Consider the following 24,589-nt stretch of genomic DNA (forward strand, 5'->3'; position numbering starts at 1 on the left):
TTTTTTTCTGGTATCGATTTATGTATGTCAATCAAGATAGAATTGATCAAAAGAGAGAAAAGGAAAGATGAAACGCTTTTTTTTTGGAAATCCCAGGGATAACTGGAACTGGAGACACAAATGAGAAACAATCGGGGGGCATTATACACACATAAGACATTGAATTATACACGGCGACACCAATTGTTTTGAGAGATTTTGTCCATTTCAAATCAAAAAGAGAATTAAATCAGAAATAAATAACGCGAGAAAAAGAGAAGACAATTTAGACGCTGGTAACCCAATCGTCGACGCAGAGGGTCTCGGTGGCCCAGTGCGGCGTGTCGGGTTGGGTGATCGGATGTCAGGAACCCGGGCCGCCCTTCTCGTAGTGTCGGGTCAGACTGACCGTCACGGAACTGAATTTGGCTTTCGTCTCTTTCGGCCGAGGTTTGTACGTCCGCCCGTTGGCCGTGTAGCGACGGGCCTGGTAGTAGCGGTGGACCAGGTAGACGGTCACCAGTCCGGCCGTCAGCGACAGTAAAATGACGACCAGTCCGACGTAGAGCGGCCAGAAGACCAGCCGGATGCACTGACGTTCATCCGATCCGTCCGGGCAGTCGTCCCGGTCGTCGCACCACAAATCGGAGCTGAGACAGGCGCCCAGTGCCGGACAGCCCGTCCGGCAGACCATCTGACTGCTGCTGGCATTGGCTCCATAAACGGACTGACGGGCGGCGAACGACATCGATTTGCTGCTGACGTCTTTGAAGACGGACAACCAAGTCACAACCAGCGGAGTCTCATCCGGAATGGGCACTCCTTGCAGAGAAGCGACGACCAGGAGCCCGTCGGCCATCCAATTGCGTTCCGACCAGCCGGCCGAGTAGAGATTGAGCGGCTGCTGCTGCTGCTGGGCTTTAGTGTCGCCGCCCGTCTGCTGGAGTCCGCCGGCCATGAGACAAACTTCCCGGTAGAGTTGAGTCTTGCCGTCGGTGATGGAGTAGACGAAGAGCCGGTTGTTGGTCGGGCAGCCCTCGACCGTCTTGGTGACGGAGGCCTGGCCGGCCGGGAAGACCAGGATAATGTATCCACCGCGGGGGGCCTGGATGTGCCAGGGGATGGAGTGGCGGACGCATCGGTCGCGCGGGTCGATGCGCAGACTGCCGCGCTTGCCCGTCTGCTGGTGGCTGTCCCAGCAGGCCGGATCGATTCCGCGCGAGAACGAGTACTCGGCCACGAAGTAAAAATGGTCGTCGTCCTGGGCCCAGTTCATGTCGCGCACCTCGAAGATGAGCTCCAGCGACGAGGCGGCGCTCTGCAGCACCACCGGATTGTTGCCGGACAGCGAGCGGCACGTGTGGTAGGAGCGACGGCGCACCTGACCGCCCCAGAAGACCTCGTCGACGCTCAGACAGGCCTGGCAGCCGCTCTGGTTGAACCGGGCGCAACCCGTCGAGTGGAACGGGTTGATGGTCAAATGCGTGTGCTCACCTTTGCCGGCCTTGTTATATAACACACAATCAACCGGAATTATTATTATTATTATTAGACAAATTATAATTTAAGCTTTTGAGTTCTATAAACTGGTTTAAACAAAGCGCGCCAAATTTGAAATCGTTTGAAATTGTTGAGAAAATGGCGGACTTGAACTAATAATGTGGATGATCGGATTAGCGACAGTGGCTGGCCCATTTGACGTGGAAATTGTGTAGAGTTTAGCCGCTTATTGGTAAGAGTTATACGCAACAATAACGCAAGACCGACCCCCCATTTTTATTTGACGAATAGTATAGAATATAGAGATGAAGTTGTCGCTTCCATCTCTCGTTTCCCCAATGGAGCGGAGAGAGAAATGGGCTTTTACATCCGCAGCATTCGATGGCAACCGGATGGAGCTGCAAAAGTTTCCCCCCCTCTAACCCACCGGAGCTTGAACACGTCTATAGTAGTATATAAATGGGGAAAGGGTGGGGGGGACGGCCAGCAGCCGGCCGACGAGGGCGCATTGAGAGCAAGTTCTATTTTTTCTTCTTATCTTTCTCGGTAGATAAATGATTCATCCATCTGATGGATGTTCATCGCCTTTTCACCATCCATTGCTGCTGCCAGTGCACACTAATTGGTTCAAAATCAATACACGGCCCAGCCCGGCCTGGCCTGGGAATCTAATGTAATATACCTGAAAGCGATAGAGGCAGCGTAGGTGGCGGCTACCACCGCGGCCGTAGAGCAAAGGATTTCTAGGCGATGAGACGCTGCCATTTCCTTTGGCGCTTTCCAGGAGCTGGAAGCAATCAGGAGTCATCATCTGCCAGGCGAGTTGCTGGTCGTCCTCATCTCCGGTGCTGGACGGCGCTTCCGGCGAGTCCGCCACCCCCGACGACCCGTTAGGAGCCGGAGACTCCTGCTGCTCCTGCTGGCCACTGCTGATGAGCTGCTCCTTGGGACTGAAACGATCGACGGTAATGAACTCGAAGCGGATGACGAAACTCCACGGTCGGATGGCCGTTCCGGTGGCCAGCTCCTGGCGGATGGTAAAGCGCGGACTGCGGGACAGGTAACTCTCACCGTCCTGCCAGCGGCACGGCTTGTAGGCCGTCGACGAATTGGCGTGGACCAGGGCGTGCGGGCAGATGCGCGGCTGCACCGTGGCTCCGCACTGACGGGACACCAGCTCCTGGCCGTCCGTCAGCGTCAAACAGTCGCCGTCCTCACCGCCGTCCAGCCGGTACGACAGGAAAGTCATCCAGACCCGTTGATCCTCCCGCCCGGTGAATTCGTAAAGACAGGACGTGTTAGGAGCCATCGTGGCTTCCGGACTGCGGATGATCCCTTGGCGCTGGCTCCTGCGGCTGTTGGATCCCGAGCTGGTGATGGAGATCCGGCACTCGGGATGATACTGGCGCACCTGATTGGCGGCCACGAATCGAACGCGGGTCGTCAATCGGAACCCGGGCGAGGCTCCTAACGGGGCCGGATTGAACGGGGCGTCGTGCGGTTGGCTGCGGAAGACGACCAGGAGCTCGCCGCCGGCTCCTGTGATGTGCGGCATGTTGCCCGTCCCGCAGAGTCTGGCCAGGAGCGGCGACTCGATGGTGGCGCCGTTGTAGATGGAAACGGTGTCGTCGACTCGGGTCCGGCACTCGCGACCGCTCATCATCTTGCGCTCCTTGTCACCAGCGTCCGACGTGCGGACCGAAAAGGATTGGCCCGGCTCCGTTTGCACCAGAGTCAACAAGATGGTCTGGTTCTTGGGTGACCACGCCTGCCGGATGTAGTAGTAGCAAGTCACATTCCTATTACATGCATGCACAATACACAACACACAGGACAAAAGAAACAATTGAATATTTAGATATGTATAATAACATCCGAGCAAAGAATTTAACGCCGGATGGCATTTCCCCGGATATAATGGAAGAAATTCCTTCCCCTCCTCCTTTTTTTATCTACGTATGTACGGCTCCTATTCAATATGGAAGGGTCGGATCGAAACCGATCGACATCTACTCGAGCCATAGCTAAGCTTTTCTATTCTATATAACCAATAAATCCTATACACACAGAACGATGTATGTATAGAGACGACCCACACACAATAGGAGGCCGGTTGGCTCCTTGCGGCTCCTGTCGCAACACGAAATATAAAATCTTACAAAAATATCTATAAAATTGTCCAGGTTTAAAAAGTGGTGCTGGTGAATGGGAGCGACTTGTATTATATCCACATCTATTATACGCGCGACGCCATCTTGCCACGCATTCATACATAGATGAGGGCCCCGCAGGAGGGCGCTCCTTACGGGTTTACAGGCTCCTTTTTCGTCTGTCTTTACACGTATCGATTTTCGCGCTCTCCCAGCAGCAGTCTCTCTCTCTCTCAGACTCTCACTCCTATATGTGTATACACTCGACTTTTATATTCTCTTTCCAAACTCGTTTTCGTTTGTAGGCCAGGCCGCTATATGTGTGGCTCCTAGACTGGCTCCTACTTTCGAAAAAAAAGGGTCTGACCCGGCGCCCACGAGGACCAGAAAAAAGAAGAAGACGCTCTTTCTCTTATTATATTCCAAGAGCCTTGTGTCTCCACTCTCTTCTTTCAGTTTCTTATATAAAAGAGAGAGAGAGAATAAAAGAAAAGAAGCAATCGTGATACACACACAGAGAGAAGGAGCTGCTCCTTCCACCCACGTGAAGTGGGGGAGAGACGTTGTTTCTGCATAATGACGGCCGCCGCTCGATGCTCTCTGCTGCTGTGTGTGTGTGTGTCTATTCGCTTGAGTGGTGGATTGTTCATGGGGAGACAAGTTTTTTGGTAGACTGGATATATTGCGACTGTGTGTGCCAGCGCTCCTTAATATCGGATGGCAATGGGTAATTATTCAGCGCTCCTGTTTGGTGGGGGGGGGGGGGGGCGACGGGTGTCGACACCCATTATCTTCATCAATGTTTCTCATTTATTTCGAGTCCTGCAGCAGCAAGTCCAGCAGGAAAATAAGAGAAGAAACAAAAGAAAGTCCCTCCAACAATCGATTCTTTTATTTTCTCTCGCGCAGACTTTTGCTTCTGCAGGCTCTCGACATTTACATTATGGGAAACTGTGTGGGTGGGCGACGGAATATATAGCTAGCCTATATACTCTCGTCTATATAGGACCTAGCTGCTGCTGTAGGCCAAAGAGTTTTAGACATTTTCTGTGCTGTGCTGCTGCTGTTCGTCGGTTGATATCAGTTTGGCCCCCAAAACTTTCCTTTTTCCCCGCTGGTCACATGCAGCAACAAAATAGAATGAAATAAAATACCAAAAAAGTAGACGAAGAAGAAGAAGACTCTAAACCCAAACTTTTCTCTTTCTTATGTAGCTATAGCCTACGTTCCGCGCACTATATCTATATACTTTTTGTGTCTGTCTGTATAATATAGAATGTAGGCTCTCTCTCTCCTACTGCTGGAGAGCTAGCTATAGGTCATAAGGAGCCGTATAACGTTTAGATGTCACGCTCCGGGGCATTCGGCAGCAGCAGCAGCACTCAACCCGGACACAAGATTTTTCGTCTGTATAGGACGAGCGACAAAAAAAAAGTCAAAAGAAAATTAAATCTTATCTCTCAAGCGCAGAGGCCAGCAACCGTGATAGACCCCCTGTGACACACACATCTCCCAGAAAGCTGGAGCCCATATTACATCTTGATGTTTTATATTATTAAATAGTTTATGCTGTAACTCTGTGACTGCATATGCGCCGACTATATAGACTGCAGTCTTTATGATTTATTTATGAAATGCCAAAGGTCGATTGTATAACGTTATTATATACCTTTTTTTCTTGATAAAACAGACGTGGGCTGCTGTGCTGCAGGAAAGCAGGACAACAGGAGAGGGTCGTCGGGCAATCGATATGTATATTACGTAATATTATCCACTTTGAAATATGTGGGACTATTAGACGCTCTGCTCCTGTGAGATGTTCCTTAGACAGATGCTGTCGAAACTATGTCGCCCCCGTTTTATATATATCCCTGACGGGCCCACCAGCACAGTCCAGCATCACAGCTTGCATGTCATCCAGTGCTTGCTGTATGTGTCTATGTCAATTCTCTCTCTCTGCGGATGTGAGAGGAACGAGCAGCGAAGAGCAGCAAAGTCGAGAAGAGATTATCGATCGTGCCACTTTGCCATCTATACTCTTTTCCTATATGTGTGCTGTGGGCTCTTGCCGGACTGTGTGTGCTGTGCCGGTCTCCAAAGGGAGTCAGAAGAAGAAGGGAACAAGAATCTGATGGCCTGACAATTCGCGCAGAGCTTCTCTCCACTCTGTGATGCTCAAGACTCGATCCATCATTAAGCGGAGACCCTGAAAGCCATCACACAGTATAGCAAAGGCCGTCCTGCTGCTGCATATTTTCTCTTTCTAGCTTCTTCTTCTTCTTCTTCTTCTTCTCTATAAGTTATATACACACTTGTGTATGCATACATTCATAAATGCTGTGGGATCCGGCAGCATATGCTGGACGGGCGGGAGCGGGCGGGAGGAGAGGCTGGCTGGATGGTTGACAAATGGTAATTTCAATAAGAAACTAAAAGCCAACAGCAGCAGCAGAGTGAGAAAGAGATGATAAATAATAAATTTCCAGCTGCTGCTGGCCAGCATCTATACATATTTTATGTATAAGAATGCACTAATAATAATCCCCCCCAAAAAGAAAAGATGATAAATGTGTATAGGCCTAATCTAATATTTTGATATTATATAATAGCAGAAAATATTTGTTTATTACCTTGGATAAAGACCGGGAAAGTTTGGCGATTGTAGGATGCATGTCCGTTGATCACAGCTGTGCAAGTTGCGTGAGCAGAGGGTGCCGGGCACGGGATCGCCGTACCAGAGGATAGCCCCAGCCCCAGCAGCAGTACTTCCTCCTGCTCCATAAGCAGTTCCGCCACTGCCATTATTAGCGGAGACAGCTGACGTTGAAGGTGAAAGGTTGCCAGTGTCGGCCCGGACGACCCTGTACGTCAGGTCGAATCGGAATCGGCTCAAATCGACCACGTCGCTGATGGTCAACATCAGTTGCAGCCATTTGCCAGCGCTGGTCGTGATTGGCTGACCCCTGTTGATGTTTATTAGATGCGAACGAAAGAAAGATAAGAAAGATAAGAAGAAAGAAAGAAAGAAAGAAAGAACGCGTGAGAGCGTGCGACGACACGGAATAATAAATAAACGACATCAACATATCAGCAGCAGCAGCAGCAGCATCGCAGCACAAGCAAACAAATTTAGAGATTAAAAGGATGCTGCTGGCCATGATGGCCAGCAGCAGCAGTTTGGCTATTGATGTAATATGTTGTGCTGCTGCTGCTGTGTATGGCTCTTCTCTCTCAGCTCCTAATCAAATGGACGGACCCTAACAGCTAAGAGGGCCAGTGTAAAAGACAAGCAGCATCACAGCAGCTGTAAACAAGGAGGAATGTAACGCGCGCGTGATGTGCAGCACCAGGGATCGATCGGCCATCGATCGATGCGTGAAAGCCCGCAGGGTCACGTGACGTTGTCGGTGTATAAAGAGCGACTGCTGAGAGTCAAAAGGGAACATCGGGACACGACGTGTTGTAGATATGTACAGCACTCGGGAAACTGAATAAGTCACGGAAATAGTTTCTTATATAAACGCGTACGGCGAGTCTTTTATATAAAGAAATGTTTTTCTTATTTCTTTTATTGAATGGGTAGGCTATATATGCTGCTGCTCCTTGCATGTACGTTTTATACGTTTGTAATTGTTTAGATAAAACCCAGAGACAAGAATGAAAAAGTTGAAATGTCATATTACCATCCTTCACCGCACCAGGCGCCGGTGATGATTTGGTCGCCGCCGTGAACGACGTCGGCGTCGCCTGGACTGGACGCTGCGTCTCTCTGGACGACCTGGCCGCCCAGACACAAACTGCCGTTCTCCGATCGATGCAGTTGCCCAACAGAGAAGGCCTCCATTCCCACCTATAGACAACAATATATAGAATTTTATTATATAATGATGTTATTAATATAAGAATAACCTATTAAAATTGTATGGACTCTAATTTTTAATAGACGTATAATATTTCAAACTAATTAGTTCAAGGTAGGCTGTGGCTGGTGGCCTATCAAAGAGGAAAGTTTATTTTATGCTATATGCCTACAGGAAAAGGTTATAGGGACTACATGTATAATAAGATCTATATAGCCTATATACAACCACAGCCAGCATCAGGAAAACGGCCTAACATTTGTAGAAGGAAAAAACGGATGGGAGGAAATATCAGATCACAAACAATATACATACATGTGTATATATCCTATATATTATAGCCTATGCCGGTTATAGGTATTTTTGTTTGGGATATATCAAACAGCCTCAGAGAGCAGGGCAGGAAACTTGAATCTTTTTCATATCATTTCCCCCCGCCTTTTTTCCTTTTTGGGTTCGCATTTGATTACGCGGTACTTGATGATATTATGAAATATCTCTCAAAGAAAAGAAGAAGAAGAAAACGAAGCCTCTCTCTATACAGCACATCAGCACAGCACATAGGAAAAGTTATAAGCTGTTGATGGAAAAGGGAAACTTTTTGGGGGGCGAAGCAAAAAAGATGATGACGCCAATCGATCGATTGCGCGGAAATCAATAAAGCAAAAAGAAGAAGAAGAAGAAGAAGAAGAGTGTATGGAAAGAGTGGAGGAGGAAAGAAAAACACAACTTTTGTGAGCCCCCTCCCTCGCATCCTCCAGCATCACCGTCACATCCTCCTCCCACCGGATGAAAAACACGTTTTTTCAATCAAAATGTACTATATAATAAAATATAAAAGAAATATAAAAATCCCCAAAGTTTCTACCGAAAACTAAAATCTCGAACCGCAAAAAATGTTACAGACAAGAAATAAGAGGCGCGGTTTTTGATTTATCTCTATCCCAGCAAAAAGAAATTTCCTCACCAACTTTTCTAATATAAAACGGATGCACACGCAGCTGTGGCGGTCTATATACTACTATATGTATTTATAATACAGCAGCACACATCTATAGATGCCGATAGATTTTTCTTCTTATCTTTTCTTCTTTATATTCACAACTAGAAACAAAAAAGATATATATCCCAGTTGCTGATGCTGCTGCTATGCGAACTGGATATATCGGGAGTGTGTGTGTGTGGTGTGTTAGTATATATATATATATCTATAGACGCTATAACAATCATTCGCGACCGCCTTTGCTGTGATGCTGGGAGTCCGTTGAAGCGTGACGTCGCGTTCTCCACCACAGCAGTTCGTACACAATCCTCCGCACTCGGCTGTTTGTGCTGCTGGATGGAGAGTCTCTCTCTCTCTCACAGACAGGCGAGCACACACAATGACAAACATGATAGTTTTGATACGGAGATGCGCCCGTTTGTATACGACGCTATGGCTGCTGCTGGGAGAAGAGGAGGAAGCGAAAGAACAACAAGATCTATAAAAATATCTTTCGTCGTCGTTTTCTTTCTCTTCTCTCCGCCCAGCAAAAAGCCAAAGACAACAAAAGACCTTACAATTAAGGCCTCGACTCTCTCTCTCTTTCCTATATATAGATGTGTGTGTGTATATCTATCTTTTCCATGGCTATATATTTATATATACAGCAATATCTATCCTGTCTATATAGTTCCTTATATATATTCTTTTTTGTCAAGGAAAAAATATAAAAGAAAAAGCAGGAAAACTTTGATCTTTTCCCTTTTTTCTCGTCGTCGTCGTCGTCGTGTTTGTTTTCGTTCTATAACCAGCAGATCTCTCCTCGATTTGATTTCTTTGATAGCAAAGTTAGCTGCAGATTCCCCCCTCCTTCCCTCCCTTTCTCCCCCCCCCCCCCTTTCCTCTCCTTTTCCTTTCCGGAATATATTTAAATCTATACAGAGGACGATTTAGATTTTAGACATGCTGTATACAAACATAAGACATGTTTATATAATATTTTGCTGGGGAATATATATAATACAAGTTTTGGCGAGAGTCAATCCGTTTTTTCATCCGCCCTGTTTCTCTTCTACACAGCATATCATGCATCTGTAATTTGATGTCATTTACGCAGTTCTATATTATAGATGCTGCAGCTCTGAAAGGGCGAAGATAAAACGGAAATGCTGCGGATCAAAATATCTATAAATCAATCTGGAAATTCATTTCCTCCTTTTATTATTTTGATTCTTTTTCTAAATTTTCGAAACGACAAAAAAAGTTTTTTATTGGCGAGGTGGATATAAAAGGACACAAAGATTAGAGTCTAGATTTTAAATAGCACTCTAAACTCTTCGTCGTCTCTGCTGCTGCTGCCATTTCCAAACGCACAGGACGTAACACATCAAATGTATTTTCTGGATATCCGCCTCGTCTTTTTCTTCTCTCTTCTTGGGAGGAAGGAAGGAAGGAAGAAAGAAGAAGAAGAAGAAACAAGTCCAAATCGATCCGTCGGGACCTCTCCTCCTGCACGGCAGCGAGGGAAGCAGGGACTTATTTGCAGGGTATGTACATAAAAGTTATCAAAGTCACCACACAGACACCAAACAACAACAGCACACTGGTCTAGTGATATATATATACGCGTATATATATATAATATACTTTGGGGGAATCAAGAAAACGACGATCCTTTCGGACCCCCGCGAATAATAGGAGTTTGGGCGCGGTGGCTGGCCGAGCGTGCTGTTGTGTGGTCATGGCTGTTGCAATACTACTCTCTCGTTTCCTTAATATATTTATACGTATCCAGGATTTGAACGGTTTCCCGCGCTCTCAGGAGATTCGGACGGATATACAGTAGATTCTATTATGTTACCGAGGCTCAACTCGTGCCAAATGTATGACATAACTTTCCTTTCCTTTATTATATTATTCCTATTTACGTCATCAGAAAAAGTCGGCCAAAAAAAGGCTTTTCAATCAAAATCAGCATCGACAGACATGAATAACAGCAGCAGCATGTAGCCTATATAGGACTGCTGCCTGCTGCTGTCATAAATATACAATATGCAAAAGAGAATATGTGTCCTCTGCTGTTGGTTGATGGCAAAGAAGAAAAAGAAGAAAAATGAAAGAAAAAGAAAAAATCTATACAACTCTTTGATGATGTCAAAGAGTTTTCTTCAAAGAAGTCCAACATCCAGCTCTGTGTGTAATCCGGGCAGGAGAGTAGTTGGGCGCGGGCGGGAGAAATCGGGCAGCAGCAGCAGGGGGCACACACAGTACAATACACACGGACTATACAACGGCACTACACATATATATAACAGCAGCGGCTAGAGAGAGAACTCTTCTTCTTTTATATATCCCCGCGACTAAAAAGAAAGTCGCCGTTCAAAAGGAGATCTTCAAACACAGGACAAAAGGGAACGAGAGGAGAGCGAGAGGGACAGAAAAGAGCTAGACATCCACACGCACATATATTTCTTATCAAACTCTTATATAGATGTCGGGACGAGGAAAAGAAGTTGGGATTTGTGGCGAGACCATGTCGCTGAAACGCACAGACACGGAACAGCATCTCTCGTCACGAATGCTGTAATGTGTGTGTATTATATCTAAGTGTGTGTGTGTCAAAACATGCTCACTTATGTTCTTCACAAAGTGAAACACACAGGGCAGCCCCACGTGCACCTTGACTTCAATCACGCGTCTATCATTAGATTAGAACTATACAGCTTACATAATATTCGAATCAATAAATCAACTATGTACTTTATATAACTTAACATAAATGTTAAAACGGTTTGAAGCTTTTGATAGAAAAGACTCGAATATAATAAAAGGAAAGCTTTTGGTGCTGCGTGTGTGTGGTCAATATATATAATAATAATAGATATAAATATCGGGGTGAGAGTATCTCTGGTCGTGACACGGACCGCTCCGCGTTCATTCGCTGACAGTTGACAAGGCCCAGCAGCAGAAAAGCTAAAAAAAGGGCGCGGTCGAAGAGAGGAAAAGTAAGAGGAACGAGTTTCGTTACTTAGCGCATTTGACAGCTCTAGCCTATATAATATAAGAAGAGAGAGAGAGAGAGAGAGAAGTAGGGCCACGCGGGGGTCTCTAACTCGTTTCTCTCCTGATGGTTATTGAAGTGTGGTGGTAGCCAAAAGGATATCGCAGCAGCATCAAAAGCCATGGGAAAATCATATAAAACCGGCGCAAAAAGTATCAAGTCGCCCATACATTTCATTAGCACTATAGATCGAAAAAAAGGACTTTTGAAGACCTTTCTTTATATATAAAAGAGAGCACACTGCTCTATATATAGCTGTGCTGAGCTGGAAGAAAACCAAATAAAAGAAAAAAAGAAAAAGAGAGAACACAGAAAACACAAACCACACGACGAAAATTGATTGGTTCTTTATATATTTCTCTCCCTCTCTCTCGCCACCCTTATTGCGACTTCTCCTCTTAACCTAGAAATATATATAAAATACAAGGAGAAGGAAAAGTAGAGATATATAATATAGACCTAAAACCGAAACACACGCGACAGCGCCATCAAAAAGCATTGTCCTGTTAACTCAGCGAGTGCTCTGCTGTGTGCTGTGTGTGTATATAGCCTATATACAATGTCCACTACGGTCATCGGAGACTTGGGCACGATTGATCTTGGCTCTTATATATATTATATCCCCCTCCCACATTATATAAGCCCTGGTGCACTGTTATATATATTTGTCTTGAATTTTCTTCTTATATATTATATGGAATATAATATAGAAGCTATAATATAGAATAACCTCTTTTAAAAACGGAATGTGCGGCTCCCATTGGCCTCGTTGGCCGTCATATCTATACAAAGCCCCCCAAAACCAAGGGAATATATCGTTTATATTATCTAGAACAAGTCCTGCTGTGTCTACATATAATGATTATTATTATTAGTGCAATACTAATCTTTTTATGGGCAGAGGGCACATATCGATATTATTATTATACGCGTGGCTTTCGCTCGTATAAACGGATCAGAAACTATAGATATACCCAAGGACTCTAAGAGCCCCAAGCTCACATTTATTATATAGATATACACACACACATATATACAATCAATGCTGCTGGGGCTTCTTATAGTATACTGGTGCTGCTGATCTAACAAGAAAAACTAACCATCAGGGAAAATCTCCTCCCCGGTCCGCTTGTTCTTATATTTGTAATAGGTCTATTTATGTGTGTGCTGCTGTGTTCCAGCTATATAGTCCTTCCATTGTTTGCCGGCCATCTTACATATAATAGAACCAATTTTTATGTCTCAGCAGCAGCAGCCACAAAGGGACGAGAGAGAAAAAAATCTTAAGACAAAAGAGAGACAAGAGTTTCGTACTGTGTTGTCCAACATCAAAGATGCTATAATATGTATATAATATAGCGACACACACAGAGCACACCAAATGCTAATGAGATGTGTATGCCGTCACAATATCTCGGCTTCTTCTATTCTTTTTTTGTTGGTGTGTGTCGTAAATATATTTTCATTGGAAATGAGCGCGCAAATGAATAATATATATATTCGGCACAGCGGCGAATTATTTATTCCGCCAATCTCTTATATAGTTTGTTTTTTTTGTTTTTTTTTCTGTCGTCCGTATGCAAAAGAATATACTGTATAAAACATATCGCGACAAAAAGAAAAATGATGTTATATTACATATACTTTTTTAATATCGTAATGGCGCTTGCGCTTGGGTTATGTGATGTTGTATTTACATATTAGATTCGTTTATATATTTATATTGCTGATGCAATTTCATTCATGCGCAACGTCGTTATAAATGAACCAGGAAAATAATTGATGACGTCCACTCTCTGCGCCCATTGAAACAAAATATGATTGACCCAATAACATTTGATTATACCTATATAGGTCTAATTAGATTTGAATCCAATTCTGAATTAGCCAAATTTCCAATCAAGATGAAATCCCAGCATGTTTGTTGTTATTCGTTTGATCCATCCATTTCCATTCGACGAAAAACAGAGTTATCAACTCGTCTGAAAAACCTCTGCTGCTGCAACTAGCAATAAAAGATCTATAAAAATATTTATACGCGCCTGCTGTATACTTATATGCGAATTGATGGTGGAATGAAATCCCCCCTCTTTTTCAATCTTCTCTCCATTTGTCACACATTAAATGGGGAGATGATGACAAATGGTTAAGAAATCTACAAAGGGAAATGCTGCACCTTAACAAGTCCCAGCTCCAAAAAAACATTAGATATCCCCCCACAGCTCAATTTCTTCTAATGTAATCAAATATCGAACGATCTTTTTGATTCCATACGTCATCTCTCTCTGCTGTCTCTCTCTGTACACATGAAAGAGAGAGACATAGAGAACATATAGCAAAAAAAGAATAAAAATAGAAAACGCCATTATATATCTAAAAGTTTTGCTTGTGCTGGGACCCAAGAGCATATAGGACATTGTGTGCTGCTGCTGCCATTGGGTACATAAATTTCTTCTATTCTCTTTTCCATCTTCTATAGACATCCGGGACGGCCCCAGCCCAGCAGCAGCAACAAAAAAAAGAGAGAAAAGAAGAAGAAGGAGTCTGTCGTTGGATATTATAGACAGAGAATAGAGAGAAATGAGAGAGAGAATGCACTTAGCATGGCACGTTCTCCAGCACAGCCACACCGCCCTCTCGTCGCTGATAGATGTTATATAGATCGCCCGTTGATGGATCGTTTCTTTTGTATACATCAAACCCAGCACATTTGATAGCAAACGCGCTTGCTGTGTGCAGCCCAAGAAAACCATCACATATAGGCTATACTATATTATTCGCCCGTCGGCGTGCTGGGTCCCAGCAAAGTTGATTTCCTTGTTTGATTCGTTTTCCCCATCAATATAAAATCAAAAAAAAAGGAAAAATCACTGGGAATTGAAACGCTTTTTATTCGCCTATAGGATAGATCAAATATGGCGACGATCATTTCTTTGTACATAGATTATCCTGGGGGGAAATGATGAAATAGACAAAAGAACATCAGCAACCAAGTGGTTTTGTCTGTTGCTGTGGAGGGACCGCGGATTAATACGTATAATATAGATTTGCTAATGCTAAAAAAAAAAAGTATATAAAGAAGATGTATATACATCTATAATAAAAATGGCGGGGGGGGGGGGGGGCTCAATATATAATAAGAAAGGACGTCATTCACATGTCCCGCACACATCACAATGGTCCGAGGAGATGTTTGATGAGAGTGAATTGTGTGCGGTTGAGAATTCCCACATCGTATATATCTATATACTCCATGCTGCTGCTGCTGTGCAAATGCCACGAACACGCACTCGAGAAATCTCTAATCTAACCGACAATCACCTCGTCATTCTGGGCGGAAAGCTGTGTGCGCCATCACGCGCCCTTGTATAGTAGTAGTAGTATGTATACATGCACAGCAAGAGCAGCACCAGGCGCTGCTGCTGCTGTTTGTTGTGTGATGCTGCTGCTGTTCTTATTATTCCATTCTTATTCGATTTCTATGATAAGAGAAGTTTGCTGCCGCTGGGAGATGAGCGCTAATAATATAAATTCGCGTGAATAAGGCGAATAATTGCATCAAAGTCCATTGATGCTGCTGCGCTCGCGGCACACACATTATACTACACACACATAATCCCGTGAAAATGTCTGTCCGATCCCAAAATATATATACATAAAAGGAACAATGACATTGAAACTTTTATAATAGACGCAACACGATCGATATTAATAGAATATCCTCAAGTGTCCGCGCACAGACTTTCTTTTATTTTCAAATTCTATTGGCATAATATTTAAAACAGATCAGATTAAGGGCTGCACAGCACAGCAGCAGCAGCTGATGGGCAGCAACTATATATGAGAAAAAAGTAAAGTTGTCCTCGTGTCCAGCAGCAGAACCACTCCAAAAGTTAGACGTATAGATATAAGAAAAGAGAGAAAATGGAAATCATCTAACAGCGGATATAAAGTTGGTTATAACCAACTTTGTATCCTGTTTTCTCTCCGGCCGCCATCAGCAGCAGGCCGCCATTGGAAATTTCACATAGGACGGAGAAACTCACAAAGGGGGCGCAGCAGTTGTGCTGGGTTGTGAGAGTGAGGACCAATGATCTAATATAGCTGGGCCCTGATGTTATATACTTGTACCACTTGTATACATATACATACGCCCGAGGCTCGGTAGATAGCACATAATATAGAGTGGATGGCCGATGCAAAATGTGTGATGTTGCCAGGCAATAAGAATATTAGAAGGGAAAAAGACTATAGCCTACATCTGAAATGTTGAGCCTTTCTCACACACGCACAACCACCCAACGGCCATGACGGATTACGACGCCAAACTTTCTAATCATATAACACCACACACAGCACGAGGAATATAAGGAACTGAATGCTGATGGACTATACTGTATAATACCCCTAGATATGCTGGCCGGCAGTAGACAATAAGGTATCTAGATGCGTGTGGCTTATGTTTATCTCAATTCCATTAATGTTTATATAGATCTTTACTACACGAAACAAGAGCAACAACTTTGGAACTTGTATTTATTACGGCGATTATTTATATAAAGACGGACCACACAGCACGGCAACTTGCATGAGTTGGCCGCGTCCGGACATGTCCAGCGAGACTCTCCTGCTGTACTATTATATTGGCAAACTGTTGGGCAAACAACTTGTCGGAAGTTGATATATCCAAGCACAGCACAGTATAACTATACAGACAATTGAATATATACATACTCTTTTCAAAAGTCGATTTGTATATAGTTGTAGTTGTTGTATACATCACAACAACACTTGTGCAACTATCTAATTATCGATATAGATAGTAGATATTAGTTCATTTGTGGGTTGTGATGCTTACCAGAACTCTGTCGCCATGGTGACCGCCGAGAGCGGTGAAATTGAACCAGCAGTGCCACGGTAGGATTTGAGTCGTCCCAGACATTCGAGGGCGGACGAGACTCAGCCGGTACGTCGATCCCAGTCGGGCGTAATAAGTCCGGTTGCAAACTGTAATGATGAGTCAGACACAATCAAAAAGAAAATGAAATCCATCAAGTTCAATCAAAGTTTAATTTATTCATATCACCGATTATGTCAGACAACACTAAACACGGCGTACTATATTATAGATATTATTTGTATTATTACATCTTTTATATTAAATATAGCCACAATGTGTATAGACCAATTCCTAGATATGCATATAATATTTATTATCCCTTTGATAATATTACAATGGGAATGATTGATGCTGGATCTATGTATGCGGAATGATTGAGTACAAAGTTTCAGATTCCCCCTGAGCAGTTCAACAATGTCCCCCAACCCCCCCAAAAAAACGAAAAATTCAAATTTTATTTATTTTCTTATTTTATTCCAAAAAGAGATGTGGAAATCCCATGAAAATTGAAATATAAGCCCGGAGGGTGGAAAGGGTTCGCGGCCCCGGCCAGCACCTACTATGTACTATATTTGACAGTTTCCCCCTTTTTTTGTTATTTGCTGGATTTGTTATATTATTATCTTTTTTTATTTATTCTTTCTTTGTATTAATATTATCTATAGATCCGCATCTAATATTTATACAACCGGGAATATTGATATAAAAATGTGGTTTGCAAAAGAATGAGAAGAAGTTATATAGATCCTGTGTGACGAAATGGCCAATGTTGTTCGTTCCATCGACTCCCAGCAATAACCTGATCTATTTTATACATAGCCCTACTACATATTTATACAATTTCCCATCATCATAGCTATACACAGCACACAGCACATGCATCCGCCGGATCTTACGCAACGGGGCGATGCTCCACCGCCGCCGCCGTCTAATAATAATAATAAATACAGACGGATCACTGACTATCAGATGGATGTGCATCAGCAGCAGCAACACAAATTGTTCGGCAAATTGGGTCGTTCCTAAGCGAAAGGATATATATCGTGCCACGGAATCTTTTCCACCCTCCCGCGCGCCCCACCCGTGATATGCCCATATCATATACAAGATTCTAACATATATAATAACGTGTCATTATAGACAATAAATAAAAATCAAATGATATCAAAAAGATGAGCGCGCCCCCTATACATGCTCTCATAATATTCTATCGACTATCTATATACCATCAGTGTAAATGCCAGCAGCAAAGAGCTGCGATGTATAAAACTATATAGATCGGCAGAGCATCGCAGCAGCACAATTTTCAGCACTTGCTGCGCTTTGACGTCGAAAAAAGACGATCGAAAATTGGTTATGCGCCAAGTGACACAGCACATGCACTTATATAGATGCGCTCCTATATATATAATATAGCCTCCTTCGACAGTAGTAGCCCTATAGTATAGCATCAACGACGTGTGCTGTTCTTTAGCTGCCGGGGGAGGAGGATATAATATAATATAGAAGATCGACAACAAACGATTTAGTCTCTTTTTCTCTGCTGCGTCTATATCTAAACTTTGTTTCTCTCTGATATTCCAGCATCAGCCATTCGACGAATTTCTTTAGTTTCTTTCTCTCGCACCATTCAACACCCTTGGCTGTTCTTTGGGTATAATGTATGGAAATCTTTTTATATATATAATGCCTCACGACTTATTCTCTCGATCTCTATGCATATACAAGTTGCAGGCAGTTATAAAAGGCGTTTCCATGGCATCGCAGCTATATCCTATACATGTATACTGCGATGTGTGGGAGAGAAAGAAGAAGAAACCCGCCCTCTACCCTTATATACTATGCTGGATATGGTGTCTAACATGAACGCGGTTTATTTCAAGATGGCCGGCGGAAAAAAAAGAAGAACAAAGGAGAGCAATAACTATAGGATATAGCAGCTCGTTTTCTCTTAGATTCTAATAGATAGATTTGTCTGCTGTGTGATGCTAGAGATATATTCCGGCGGACGCTGCTGGACTGTTCCTGCTGTGTGGTGAGCAGCGTCAAACGGCTGTGAGAGAGACCAAATGTTGATGGTGGAAACAAAACAAAAATGTTGTATAATATATAAAAGGGTCCTCTTTTTATGCTGCCACTACATACACGCTCTTGGTAGGCTATTATATATATTTGCCCGTCTATATATCTATCCTTCTAATAGGCCTACACACAGCACACACATATAGAAAGAAGGAAAAAGAAGACGTCGTTAAGGATTCTTCTTTAGTGTCTCTCATTTGCTGTGCTGGGAACCTCCTCTTTATATTTTTCTGTGTATTATATTACATATCTTTTTCAATATAATATAGCACATGACTGGGCCACTTAAATCTTCCCTATATCGCTGGCTAAATCTATAAAAAACACATAAATCTTTGAGAAATGGTGCGCAGTGTTACACGGTACAACTTATTATATATATTTTCAATTCAAGACTTTTGAAACTTTACAGTTCGGAATTGATACATGATCTACAGTATGTTTGATATTAGAAATTGGCAATATATCTTTTGACATTTCAACATTTCTTATATATCGATCAATTCTGTGCACGCATAAAAGGTCTCTCTCTCTCTATCCCTGCTGTGAATAAGCTCAATGCAAATAAGAGGAGCGCAAGAAGGGGGTGAAAATCTAAAGAATCTAAAGAAAAGAAAAAAGAAGAGAGAAAATCAAATCAAATGCGTAACAGTTTGACTCGCAAATCGGATTTCTTAGACTGTCGGGACGTGACACGATAGAAGAGCGCCGCGTCTACATAATAACCAACTAACGAGAAGGGTGTGGCTATACACGACATACACATAGCAGTCTACTATATGTGTGTCTATAATACTCGAAGAGATCATGTCTCTAGCTCGCGAGACGAAAAAAGAAAGAAGAAGAAGCTTTTCAACGCGCGTTCATGTGTATAGACTGCAATCACCCACGCAAAGCGTCTCTCCCCCCTATTCACGCCAACAGTTCTGTCTATGCCTCAGGGGCATTTTATAGATCGAAAAGTTCCCCTTTCCCCCCCTCGCTGCATAATATCAAACACCTTTTCGAAATATACTGAAGAACGCGCAGGATCTAAACAAAACAAAATACAAAAAAACAAAGGGCCTATTTTAAAAAAAAATAATAATATATGCGCTCTATATGTAGGGCCAGCATACATAGCACACCCTCCCTATATATATAAAAAGATCGATGGGCTGCTGCTGGATGTAGGATATAGCCTACAAATAATATATCCATCGGCATCTGCGCAAAAGCCGCAAACTGACGTTTCGATCGTGTTCGAATTTGTGCTGCTCTCTGCTGATGCTGCTGGAGGGAAAAAAGAAAGTGTGTATATGTATACCGCAATTGAAAAATAACCAGGTCTATATAATACAGTATATATAACTCTTCCGTCGCCCGCGGGGGTCAGCTCCTTCCGCTGTTACATGGCGGAGCGCAACAAACGACTTTAATCCCGATAAAAGCTCTCTTATAAATGCATAGGCCCTATACGGAGCATGCTATACATGTTATATCGACATTTATATATAATAGATACTATAAAAAGGATTGGGAACTGTATAACTACAATGATCTGTAATGGCATTTACAAGTATAGAGCCGGAGGCCGTTTAAAAATCGATCTAAACGCGGCCTATATGATTTCAAATGTAAAAATAATATCTAATCTGAAATAATAATAATTATAAATCTTTATATATAAGAAAAGATGATACTGACTGGTGCAGGATCGAGGCTCATCGACCCGATTGTCGCATTCGTCCTTGCCGTTGCACCAGCGATCCATGGGCAGGCAGAGTGTGCCCTGACCGTCTTTGCTTGGGCAGCGGAACTCGGAGATGTCGCACGTGTTCACCTCGGACGGCGCCAGGAAGGAGGAGGACGAGGAGGCCAAGGCCGTGGCGTCGGCCGACGACGACCAACACAACGACCACAAGCACAGAAATAAGTAGGACGACATCAGGGCCGTCACCAACAACATCCTCAGCCAATTCCTCCGCTGCTCATTGCCGGCCATCCTCCTGCTGGACAAGATTCAAATTTTAATAGAAATCATTATTAAATATTTTTATTGGTTATGTATTTGCATCCATCCACCGCACCATCAGATTTAAATATACTCAAAAGAAAAATGTCGGATATGCTGGAAAAATTTGTTTTATTTCTTCACAGCCACCGCGGCAGCACTTGACTCGTCGCTCGGTGATTTATTGCGCGAATGAAAAATGGACTGAAAATAAAATCTAGTGGCCCATGTATATATTTTAGATGTGATAAGGCCATTGGAGCGGATCGTATTATTATTATATAGTCAAAGGCATGTATATCTAATATTATAATAGACTCAGTTCAGCAGCAAGTGATAGTGAAAACCCCCTCAGCACTCGACGATGTGTTGGATATAGATGATCGACGACACTTTAGATATAAATATTTTGTTTCTTTTGATTGTATTTTATTCTCTATATACGTTTTTTTATATTCCACACAACAGGCACAGACAAAACAACAAACAAAAAAGAAAATAAAAGATTTGTTTGTTTGTTTGTTGTTGTGTAAAGTGCCCGATGGCGCGCTCGCCCTTGGAATAAAAAGGTCGTTGTTCATCATTCTGCTTTGGCGCCTCTTCTATATCTATATACATCTATGTACAAGGATATATTTTATATATAGAATTTTCTTTATTCTTTTCTTTTATTTGATGTTAAATTTTCGGTGAGGAACTCGCTGGAGCGCAAATCACCAATGGCTGCGGTCGCCGGTCAGAAAAATGGCCACCCCCATCCAAAGTTCAGCAAATATCGTCCCCTTCCCCCTCAACAAAAAATAGAAAATTTCTTTTTTTTTCTTTTTTACTCTTGAATTATTGGGCGAGGTACAGAAACGAGCAAAGGACTTTGAAGTCAAAGACCAATATAGTCCTACTATACACAAGGGGTTGGTGGGTGGGGGAACTTGCGTATATCATGTAAATAAATAAAGAGACTTGTGCGTAGGCTATATACCTAATCAGCAGCAACAGATCTAAATAATAAAATACCTAGAAATGCTGCAGCATATTTTATTCTAGCCTCTTTTTCTTTTTCAATAAATATTCTATATACCTACTGGATTAAACTGCTGGGAAACCCAGATCGAATTATCCTGGCAGCACACACGTTGTATATTATACAGACATCATTATATAAACATGTTCCCACAGCACATTTTTTCCTTTTTTTTTCAACCAAAATATAACTGCTGGAATCCTCAACAAAACCATTTTGATGGAATGTAATATCTAGAATATAAGATTATGTACTACGTATATAGCCTATGGTCATATTTTTCTGTTATTCTGGTATACCATCAGCAGAAAACCGGATTATAAAAGTTGGAAACATTATGCGTCCTCTTTCTATCACTTCACTCCCACCATGTAGCAGCCCCTTTTGGTGACGTAATAACTCCTCTTCTTCTTACAAATGGCCTTAAAAAGAAGAAGAAGAAAAAGGCTTCTTCATTGAGGCCACGTGTGCTGCTATACTGGGCATATGATGGTTATATGACCTCGCGGAGATAATACCCTTTCAGTTTTGCTGGGCGCTGCTGGGGGGGATAATAACACGAAACAATTGATATATAGAAAAATTAAAGGGACAACAACAGCAAAAGAGAAATGGTTTCCCTCGCTGCTGTGCTGCTGGCCAAACTAGTAAATAAGATCTATTGATTCCAGATACCTGTCAACCGCTTGAATATAGCTGACTGGTCTAATAATCATAAGCTTCTTATTGTGTGTAATAATAACCTGGCTGCTGCTGGAAACAGCGTACACACATATATAGATATAGACATCACAAGGAAAAATAGAAATAGGATCACTATTATTTCTAATGCGCCACTATATCCCACCCCCACACCACCCCAGGTGTCAAGTTCAGGTGTAAAAAAAAACCAATAAGGGCGGGAAATTCAAACACCAAATCTATAATGTATAGCGACGACCCTTGCCATCAGCTTAATAAGAAAAGTTTATATCTTGACGTCTACATATAATCCATATCGGCCGGCCGAGACTGTGAAATATAAAACAAAAGAAAAGTAAAACAAAAAACAAGATATTATCAAAAAAGATATATATTATTTGAGAGAGTTGTGCTGCTGCTGGCCGCGGTGTTTGAGTGACGTTGACATTCGATCGGGTATGAGATGTGTATCTAACAGTCTATATCTTTTCCGTTCGATTGGAGCAGCTATACCCTACGTTTTGTGCTGCTGCACACAGCCCAGCAGCAGCAAACAGGAGCTCGGCAGTCAGCATTACACGGACAAGCTGATCGATCGATCGTTTCTCTATAGTCCCGTATAGCGATCTCCCACTCTGATATATCGAAAGAAAAGAGCTGCGTGTATAGGACGAGGGTGTGTGCTGCTGTATATATCTCCTGGAAAACATCTTCTTCCTTCCTTACACACACACCATTTTGGCTTATTCTCTCTCATGTGTGCTGTATTTTTATTTCGTTATTTTTCCTTTTCTTTTTTCTTGGTATAGATCAGGAGCACAGTAGCTATACAACCCCTATATAGACGGGGCAAATCAGAAGAGATCCAACCCAATTTTTCTTCCTTCTTTCCCATCAGCCGAACGCCCATTGGCCTATATCCACCCAACAAAAAACAAAAGAGAGAACCCATTACCAAACCATAAGGCATACACAATAGACACAAGCGATCCTCCTCTCTTTTTTATTATTATAGAGGGATATACGTATATAGGCTATAATAGGCCTAGCCTAGGGGGCTTTAATATCTATCCCGTTAATTGTTCATTTCTATATTATTATTATTATTATTATTATTATATAATACCCCAGCAATTTCAACTTCGATTTTCCATCCTTGCTGTGATGTCCTGCGTGAATTCAGACATAATCTAAATCACTTTGGGTGAGGGGGAGGGGAAGGGGGATAGGAAATTGACAATCAAATGGACTACCGGCACACAAATCCCGACAACTGTATACACGTCGTGTCGCGATAAAATGTCAAACAGCTGATGGCTCCCGGCTGTGCTGTCAGTAACACGCCGCACACATCTGGTCGTGTCGCTTTGTATTTATCGAATAATAATAATATGCTATTTTAGGAAGAGCTATATATTAGCTAGCTAGGCCTATATAGCTATATATAATATATAAACGGGGATGTTGCAAATCATTTCAAAGAGTTATTCCCCTCCCCACCGATCGATACATCCTATATGTAGAATATATAAATAAATCAAAACGTACCTTTTTCTTTTCTTTTTTGATCAATTTATTTTCTCAATAGATCCGCAGGCAATTCACCAATACAAACACGACACACAGCAGCACAGCACGGGAAAGGCATACACAAACTCTTGCTCTCTCTCACTCTCGGCTTTCCGGTATCAGCTGACGACGAATATAAACAAAACACCACCACTTTCTGGTCTTCTATATTCTTTTCCTATTATGTAGTATGCACAAACAACACTTGATCGAACGTCTTTTTTTAAATTTATATTTTTCTGATTATTTCTATTCTTTTTTTAAATAGTTCTTTTTAAATATTCCCGCTCTTGGTTTTATATAACGTGGATAGGTCACAGCTTATAGACGATGCTGACGTGGGGGGGGGATGCTGGAGAGCTCCTTGTGGATCGATAGCTCCTGGCTAGGAGTCTAAGGACAGCTCCTTATATCTAGGAGCCAGTTAGATATCGCAAAAACTAGGAGCCGAAAAGGGGGAAAAAATAAAACTGACGAGGGGGAGCGATGATCTTATTATATTCCCTGCCGTTAAATGGCCGGCAATTGATGCAGACGAACCCAGCAACTGGACACTGCTACTGCTGGCTCCTTGCTGCTGTCCCGACGCTCGCAATGCAAAAGAGTCACACATAGTCCGTGGCACAGCACATATCACTCGAGCTCATATAAAATGGCCGTTCTTATATTGTCCTCACAAATATAATTGCCGGGCGAAAAACAACAAACAGTTTGGATATTCCGCCACTGCTGACGTTTAGATGGGAAAAAACAAACAACACGAGGGATAGTTCGATGAACGAACGACTTTGAACGTCCAACTGAGACTGCT

General features: G+C 42.7%; 1 protein-coding gene across 2 annotated transcripts; it reads right to left on the reverse strand.

Annotated features, from left to right (window-relative positions):
* Positions 1-269: 269 nt before the first annotated feature.
* Positions 270-24,588, reverse strand: LOC124343590. Of its 2 annotated transcripts, none has more exons than XM_046796969.1 (7): positions 23,758-24,588; positions 20,201-20,502; positions 16,391-16,539; positions 7,313-7,479; positions 6,260-6,592; positions 2,162-3,278; positions 270-1,483 (listed from the first exon to the last, which is right to left on the reverse strand). In XM_046796969.1, the coding sequence occupies exons 2-7, from the start codon at positions 20,496-20,498 to the stop codon at positions 344-346; spliced, it is 3,204 nt and encodes a 1,067-aa protein (XP_046652925.1). In that variant the 5' UTR covers positions 20,499-20,502; positions 23,758-24,588; the 3' UTR covers positions 270-343. The 2 variants fall into 2 exon arrangements, with proteins under 2 accessions (XP_046652925.1, XP_046652924.1); XM_046796968.1 differs by having other exon boundaries at positions 20,201-20,505.
* Between the last annotated feature and the right edge of the window lies 1 nt (position 24,589).

The sequence above is a fragment of the Daphnia pulicaria genome, chromosome 6 (genome assembly GCF_021234035.1).
Source record: "Daphnia pulicaria isolate SC F1-1A chromosome 6, SC_F0-13Bv2, whole genome shotgun sequence".
NCBI lineage: Eukaryota > Metazoa > Arthropoda > Branchiopoda > Diplostraca > Daphniidae > Daphnia > Daphnia pulicaria.